This window comes from Mesoplodon bidens (assembly GCF_964165515.1).
Source record: "Mesoplodon bidens genome assembly, chromosome: 13".
Taxonomy (NCBI): domain Eukaryota; kingdom Metazoa; phylum Chordata; class Mammalia; order Artiodactyla; family Ziphiidae; genus Mesoplodon; species Mesoplodon bidens.
Genome location: NC_138169.1, coordinates 88,702,242 through 88,709,924, shown reverse-complemented (window position 1 = coordinate 88,709,924; position 7,683 = coordinate 88,702,242). Strand labels below are relative to the sequence as shown.

At 52.7% G+C, this 7,683-nt stretch overlaps 1 protein-coding gene across 2 annotated transcripts in view; it reads right to left on the bottom strand.

The window, feature by feature from the left end:
* Positions 1 to 4,549: 4,549 nt before the first annotated feature.
* The window catches only part of SALL3 (spalt like transcription factor 3), a gene marked incomplete at both ends in the record, with an annotated part of 17,021 nt that continues 13,887 nt past the window's right edge, over positions 4,550 to 7,683 (bottom strand). Inside the window, 3 exons of one of the 2 annotated variants that reach the window (XM_081252604.1) lie at positions 4,550 to 4,981; positions 6,131 to 6,471; positions 6,688 to 7,683. The exon at positions 6,688 to 7,683 is cut by the window's right edge and continues 1,929 nt beyond it. In XM_081252604.1, the coding sequence (XP_081108730.1) occupies positions 4,550 to 4,981; positions 6,131 to 6,471; positions 6,688 to 7,683 (1,769 nt within the window). Of the gene's footprint in view, positions 4,982 to 6,130 lie in introns of both variants that reach the window. The other variant, XM_081252603.1, reaches the window with a different exon arrangement.

Here is a 7,683-nt window from a genome sequence, read left to right as displayed (position 1 = left end):
TCATTTGTAATAGATTTTTCAATATTTATATTCTTAGGTAATCATTTGTATTTTCTCTCTGTACAAATACCATCAATTAGCCCGTCTAGTGAATTTTGGGGGGGGGGGAAGAAAGATGTACATTAGTAGTAGTTCTTTAAAAAAAAAAAAACACCGGTTCTTAGAAGAGGAACTTTTAAGGATCAAATTCTCCCCCGTTGTTACAGATCAGGAAGCAGAGCGAGGAGGGAAGGCTGCAGCTTTCACAGGGCACAGCCAGGCAAGCGGGCAGCCTGGCCCTGTCCCCACCTGTCCCCTGCCCGAGCCTCACTGCGGAGCAGCCAACCTGGGCGACTCGGGGCGATGCCCACACGCTCACGCCTGGTGACTTGGCGCAAAACTGTGGACAGGAGAACGGCAGGACAATGTTTCTATGGTGATTTCATTTTAAAGTTTTCCCTTCATAAAAAATGCTGAAACAACATGCAGTATTTCCCACTTAAGTGCAAAAGAAAAGGGGGACTTAATTTTTTTCCTAGTTTTGTATTGAATATCTCGTAGATAAAATCTTCCTGTAGCTAAAAATTAGCCAAGAGACCTGCTGCTGATAGAAACGTTTCACAGCCTCTGTTTTTCAAAGACGCACTGTGTCCCTAAAAAACTTCGTGAAGGAATGAACGCGTGCCTCAGTGCCGGTAATTAGCAAATGAGCACAGGATTTTAAACACAAAGACTGAACCAGGAGGCCCACAGGTTGGCAGGCATGCTCGCAAGGTGACAGGCAGGACACAGAATTACACGTATGTGACATTATTATCCACTGCAAGCATGCACCGGAGGAAAGAAATGAGGGGTTTGGACTTCCGCAGTTTAGACAGACAGCCAAAATAAATACAGAGAGTTGAAGGCGGTTGGGCTGGAAACGTCCTTGCAGCCCGGTAATAAAGAAACACCCCTGATGTTTGCTGCAGCTTCTTAAAGCCGAAGCAGGAGCTGGGCGCTGTCTGCCAAGCATAGAGGAAAAGCAGGTAGGGAGCCCAGGCTGCCTTCAAGCTTCCACGGGGACAAAATTAAACAGTGAGGGTTTAAAAACAATTGCTTTTTAGCCCTTAAGCAATACTTTTTAATTAGTCTGAAATGTTAACGGTTCCTGTAATGAACTCAGAATAGATATATATTTAAACAAATAATTTTTAGGGATTGTTGGCATTTATGATTCTTTGATATATGGTCTGAGCAGCCAGAACTGATGTCAGAAAGAAGTAAATACCCAGGCTCGTTAAGCCCGAACACCTCCGGTTTTATGTTGGAAACGTTTTTGAAATAAGAACTAAATCTCTTTTCTTTTCCCTTGCATTTTAACTTATATTAATTACTTTAAATGATTGTAGAAATCTTTGCTATTTCCTTACCATATGTAAAAAAAAGTCACTTTACTATCTGAGGTTTGTATCTCATGATTTCTCTCTAGCTCGGCAATCAAAAGGGTTTAATTCCTAAGGCTTATGATTATATGATACCTGCCGGGAGGCTGGGCAGTTAGTTTAGTGGTTAGTACCTTATCGCGCCTTCAAAACCACCCAGCATTTCCCAGGTGAAGTTTACCGTGGCTTCTAGGTATCAGTAGTTATTTTTTAAAAAGAAGAAATGGATTGTATATCTTGTAATCCAGGAGCTATTAAATGATTTAAAGTTTTAAGTCTTCTCAAATGTTCTCGGCAAGGTAAAGCTTCTTTTCAAGTGAAGGGTATCCTCCATCTGGAACTCACAGGTGCAGGCTGCCGACAGCGGCCACACTGTGCTCCCCACACCTCCCTCCCAAATTGTCACTAGAGGCGCAACGATCTAGTTTTCAAGGGACCCGAAGAGCCGATATTTTCCCTCAATGCCGACAATGGGATGATAATTCAGAGTGTAGTCGTTTTGGGACACTGCCAACAGTCTCTAATAATTAAGCATTTTCTACTACATCTTCTTCCATCAAAGACGTAAATTTAAAAAAAATCCACAGTTAGGAGGCTGCATTTTTATTTTAGAAAAAGGTGAAACATGAAAATTTCGAGATCAATCGAGACACGCTTAGATACGGCTTAATAAATCTAAGCTGTCAGAACTCAAGTGACTTTCCTTGGAGAAACACCACGAATATACATCTGCCATCAATGGCCATAACCTCAAATTCCACTTTCTCCATTAGAATAATCAAGGAACGCCATTCAGAAATAATATCACATCCTGCATTTTATTCAATTCCATGTGACAAAAATAGGAACCTAGACTAAGACATCCATTTCAATCAGTAGATGTGTCAAGCCACAGATTTTATCATAAAAAATATTGGATCTGGGTAACAATTCTCCACTGGTTCAGGGAGGCCCCTGGCCCTACACGGTGTTGCAATAGAAAAATAGTGTCTCTTCACCATGCGGAGAGGGACGGCCTCACCCTGAGCACAGGGTGGGGACAGTCTCACTGTCCCGTCATGAGCCATCTTATTTACAGCACTTTACATTTCTCTTTTCTTATGTTATATACACACCCTTTTGCGAGGAGAGAACACTACATGGTACCAAATACTAACCAAAAAGGAAAAAAAAAAATCACACCAAAAAGGACGCATAAATAATAAGAACATTCACTGCTGAAACACAGCGACACCGAGCACCTCAGTTTTCTCTTCCCGATGCTGGGACACCCCCGACCCATCCCGTGAGAAGAGAGGGTACCCCCGGGCACACTCCATCCCATCTGCGAGGGAAACAGAGCTGGAGAGTTCAGGGTTCATTTCCGACAGAGATCACTGCTAGGTCTGCTTATCTGTGAGTCTTTGAAACTCTGTTCAGTGACACGATGTGACTTGTTGCTGTGGTTGTGTTGGAAAGATGGTCCTATTTCTCGGTTTCAACTGAGAAGGCTCGACTGCTTCCTCGGGGACTCAGCCCCTCGCGCTGTCACCCGGCCACCCACGACGACCTGGGACAGCACCGCCAGAGGAAGTTCACGGTCTCAGACTCCAGCATGCTTGCAATGCACAAAATGAGGTAGAGAACGCAACACTTCTGTGTGGGCCTGGCTCAGCCCCGCCGCCCGGCACCTGCCCAGGGCCCTGTCCTGACACGGGGCAATGGACAGAGTCACCAGCACGAGACTGTACTTTGATCAGATGACAGTGTGCTTTGTTTTCATCTGAGAAGATAATAAATAAATCAGGAACTCAGAAAAACGTCCCAGTTATGACTGATTATACTGCCTGACACCCGACACCTCTCTGCAGTTTATTGAGCACAAAAGCAGGCCTCGCAGGCAGTCAGACTCTCGTCCGGGGGGCATGTGAGAAAGAGAACAGAGGCTACAGTAACATCATGCCTATGCAGCGCCCTCGTGGTTACTTCCTGGCTTGTACTGGTGTCACAGTCCTAAGATGAATTCATCAACGTTTTCTTAGGGTGGTCAAGTTTTTAAATGGGCTTTGTAGAAAAGTTAAATCATTTAATTTAAGAAACAGCAGGCCCTAGCTTATTGAGGAACTGACAAGTCTTGGTGGCTTTTCCGGTTAAGGAGCACAGATTTCTCATATCGTTTGACCTAAGACTGTAACAGCTTTTTTTTTCTTTTTTTTTTCCTCTTCATTTTCCTTCAATCAAAGTACTCTTTATAAAATACTTTACGTCTTTTAAAATTTTCCAATTATAGACAAACCTCCCTAATACAAAATACTAAAAGTGCAAGAGTATAAATTAAGAGTTTTCAACCACATTATACAAACATTACCTTTTTATTGTACAGCTTTGATAATGCGAAATATTTACTCACAACTGCTATAACGTTGTGAATAATTCACGGTGGTGTCTGTCTGTAACTTGTTCCCAATGGCTGGGCTACACACCACGCTAGAGAACACTATCCACATAGCAGCTACAAACATTTAAATTAAAAAAAAAAAAAAAAAAAAAGGCTTGTTACTGACAGGTGCTTGCACACGAAAAGCATGCTTTTTCCTAACAGAACTTCACAATTTTGCCTGCATGGAAATAACCCACTTATTTATAGTAAAACAAATCTTGCCTTAAAAAACAAAAATCACACAGCCAGATGTATTCTGCAGTACAAAAGCTTCCGTTAAAGTTGGGCTGTATCGTCTGTTACCCGCATCATCTTAACATCATAAATACTACAGACGAAGGTACTGCCATGCTACACAGCGTCCGGAGCACTAGACCACGTGTTCGAGATAAGAGTTCTAAATGACAGAGTTCAAGTTTCCAACTAATTCGAACAAAACCACTGAACGAGTTTCCTGGAATAGGGTGGGGAGCCCCCTCTGGGCACTGCTGGGCTTTGGAGGGACGGAATGGATGTGCTCTGAGCCCCTTCTGTTCCCAAGGTAGCTCTCCGAGGACGTCTCTTTTTGACTTAAATCTATTTCAAAGGCTGCCAAGTTCTCGAGGACGGTCAAGCTCACGGCGAAAGGCGCGCCGGGCGGCGGGTGAGGCCGCCTCAGGCAGCCACCCGGTGACGTCTTTCCTGCTCTGGGTGGGCGGGGAAGGGGACCCACGGGGCAGGGACGCGGCTAGTTAATCCCGATCTCCTTGTTATCCTCAATGAGCCGCGTGAACGGCCGGCCGGCTCCCGCGTCCGACTTGGCTTTGTCCAGCCCCGCGATGGGCGGGCTGCTGCCAGGCCGCGCTTTGTCCAGCCCGGCAGCCAGGGAGCCCAGGGAGGGGAGCGCGCTTCCCCCGAGACTTACTGGGAGCTGGGGGAGGCCTCCGTTCTGGATGACGGAGATCTCATTGTTCTTCATGGCCAGCCCGTTGGTGATGGCTGCGGCGTACTGGTTCCAAAAGCTGGGGTCCACGTTCATGGCCCGTGCGGCCAGATCCTTCTGGAACATCTCGGAGAACTTCAGGGCGTCACCGCCCAGCAGGGCCATGGGGTTCTCCACCGACAGGCGGCGGCCGCGCCTGGCAGGGGCGTTGTTCCACATGTGGGTGCCCATGTGCACCTGCGGGGGACACGAGACACACCCCGGCGTGAGTGCACCCAGCCCTGGGGTCACAGAGACGCCCGGGGACCCGGGGACTCCTTCCAGCTCCTTTCCTTCCCCTCTTCCCCAGCCTAAGCATTCATTTGGGACAACAAACTTGTTAGGTGAGCTTTTCTGAGCATCTTATATTTGAACCTGCAACATTTTCTTTTGTCAAGTACACAGAACAAGCCGACCGATGAGCTAACGGATGTTCCTTTCAGCTCACAGCTAGATGGAATCATTTCCCCCCTAAGGCGTCAGACCCACGGGCCACCCGGAGGGTCTCAAAGCTCTTGCCCCACCCCCCAAGTTGGCTTATACTCAGAACTCCTGGCTTCACTGTGCCTGTGTCTGGTTTTCTCCCGGACACGGCGGGAACGTCTGGGCACCTGTGGTCAGCAGAGCCTTTCATCCTACCAGCAAGCGGAGGTCCCTGAGGGGTCCCTGAGACCCACGCAGGCGCTTGACGTAGGCTGCAAAGCGGCACACTCCCCTGAGGGTGTGGGCACGGCCCTGGATGGGTCCTCGGTGCCCGGCCACACACTCCACACCTCCGGGGAAAACGGGCAGCGTGGCCGTATCTCAGATGCGAACGTGACAACGTTGTACCGTCCTCCCCTCCCCCGGCCCTCAGGCTGGGAAGCTTCTCCCAGATGCCCGCTGGGCCCTCGTGGCGGCCATGAGGCCAAGACCACAGATCTGACCCCTGGCCCTGGGGCGGGATTTGCTTCACTTGCATCCCCTGCGAGCACCTACAGGCCCGGTTCTCTTGGTATTAGTGTCCCACTGGACTCCAGGCAGCGCCGGCCCTGGGCCTGCCCTGTCAGCCAGCGAGTGTCACCCCGACACCCTGCAGCCACACGGGCAGCACCAGCTCCTCAAGGGGAGGGCGGGCCCGCGTGGAAGGCAAGCTCCCCACTGCCACCACACACGTGTGGGGAGCACCGCAGGCAACGCGCACACGCAGGCACACATACGGCGCAGACTCACCCATAACACACAAGCGCGCTCACACCACACGCCACACAGGCACACGCCGCGCTGTCTCTCGGGGGCTCCGCAGCAGCCGTGCCCCTGGCCGGGACCACAGGAGGTGGACACGGGGGCTTCCCGGGCGGCCCTCACCTTGAGGTTGCCCTTGGTGGTGAACGCTCTCCCGCAGATGGTGCAGCCGAAGGGCTTCTCCCCGGTGTGGGTGCGCTCGTGGATCTGCAGGGCGCTGGCCGAGGAGAAGGTCTTCCCGCACGACTGGCAGTTGTGCTGCTTGGGTGTCCGGCGCGGCGGGGGGGCCAGCATGGGTGCGAGGCCGGGGCTCATCACCGTCGGGGGCCCGGCAGGCACCTGGATGGGAGCCGGCAGTGGCGGGCCCTCGGCCAACGGGCCGGCCTTGCTGTGCCCGTTCACTTCCATTTTGATCGTGGCGGGTGCGGAGCCGGGACCCAGGATCGGGGTGCCCTGGCCGGGACCTAGAGCAAAGCTGGGGTCAAGCAACTGGGGAAGCGGCTTGCGCAACCTGTGGGTCAGCAAGTGCTGCTTTAAGTTACCCAGGGTGGAGCAGCCGCGCCCGCAGGCCGCGCAGACGAACGGCCGCTCCTTGGTGTGCCTGCGGAGGTGGATCTCCAGCGCGCTCCTGCAAGCAAAAGGCTTCGCACAGACACGACACGCAGTGCTCGCACACTTACCCCGATCTCGGCTCAGGAACAGCAGGCTACAGGGGGCCTCCTCCTTGATGGCCGGCCGGCCGGGGTGGGGGGCCGTCAGGTCCAGCGCCCCTCCGTTCTCGGGCCCGGGGGGCGGGCTGTCCTGCCTCTCCGTCTTCAGGGGCGTCTCCAGCGGCTCCTCCTGGGCGCCGAGGCCCGGGGACTTAGAAGGCAGGCTCTCGCTGTTACTGTTCCCAGGTGACAGGGCCTGCAAGGAGGAGGACGACTCGGACAGGGCCGGGCTGCCCGCGCTCCGGCTCTCCAGGTCGCCCACAGCTGATGAGGAGTCGTTGCTCAGACGGTCGCTCTCCCCGGACCCGTTCTCCAGGGACTTGAGGGCAGTCATCTGGGGGCAGCTCATGACCGAGTCCATCATCTTCATCTGGTTCTCCAGGGCGGCGATGCTGGAGATGACGGACGGCGGGGAGGGCGGGCAGGAGCTTGAGAAGGCCAGCAGCGGCTTGGATGGGTCGCCAGCCGTATCCTTCAGCTCGGCGTCCTCCTCCAGGGAGTTCTCGTCCATGTCATCGTCGTAGCCGCTCAGGGCGTCCGTGGCCTTCTCGTCGTAGGGCAGCTCGGCGTCCATGGCGTCCTGGAAGCCCTCGGGCAGCGGCGTGTTGGGGATCTGCCCCCCCATGTGCATGCGAATGTGCTGCTGCAGGACCACGGCATTGGTGAACTTCTTCTGGCAGATGGGGCAGGAGTGCTGCACGCGCAGGGGCGGCTTGGCGCGGTGGACCCCGAAGTGCGTCTTCAGGTTGCCCTTGGTGGTGAAGGCACGCCCGCAGATCTTGCACTTGAAGGGCCGCTCGCCCGTGTGCGTCCGGTAGTGCATCTTCAGGGCGCTCTGGCAGCTCAGCACGCGGTGGCAGATGGCGCACTGGTTGGGGTCCGTCACCTTCTTGTCGATGTTCTCCACCAGCTGCTGCAGCTTGGAGGTTTCGGACGTTTGCATAGAGTCAAGCAGCCCTCCGAAGG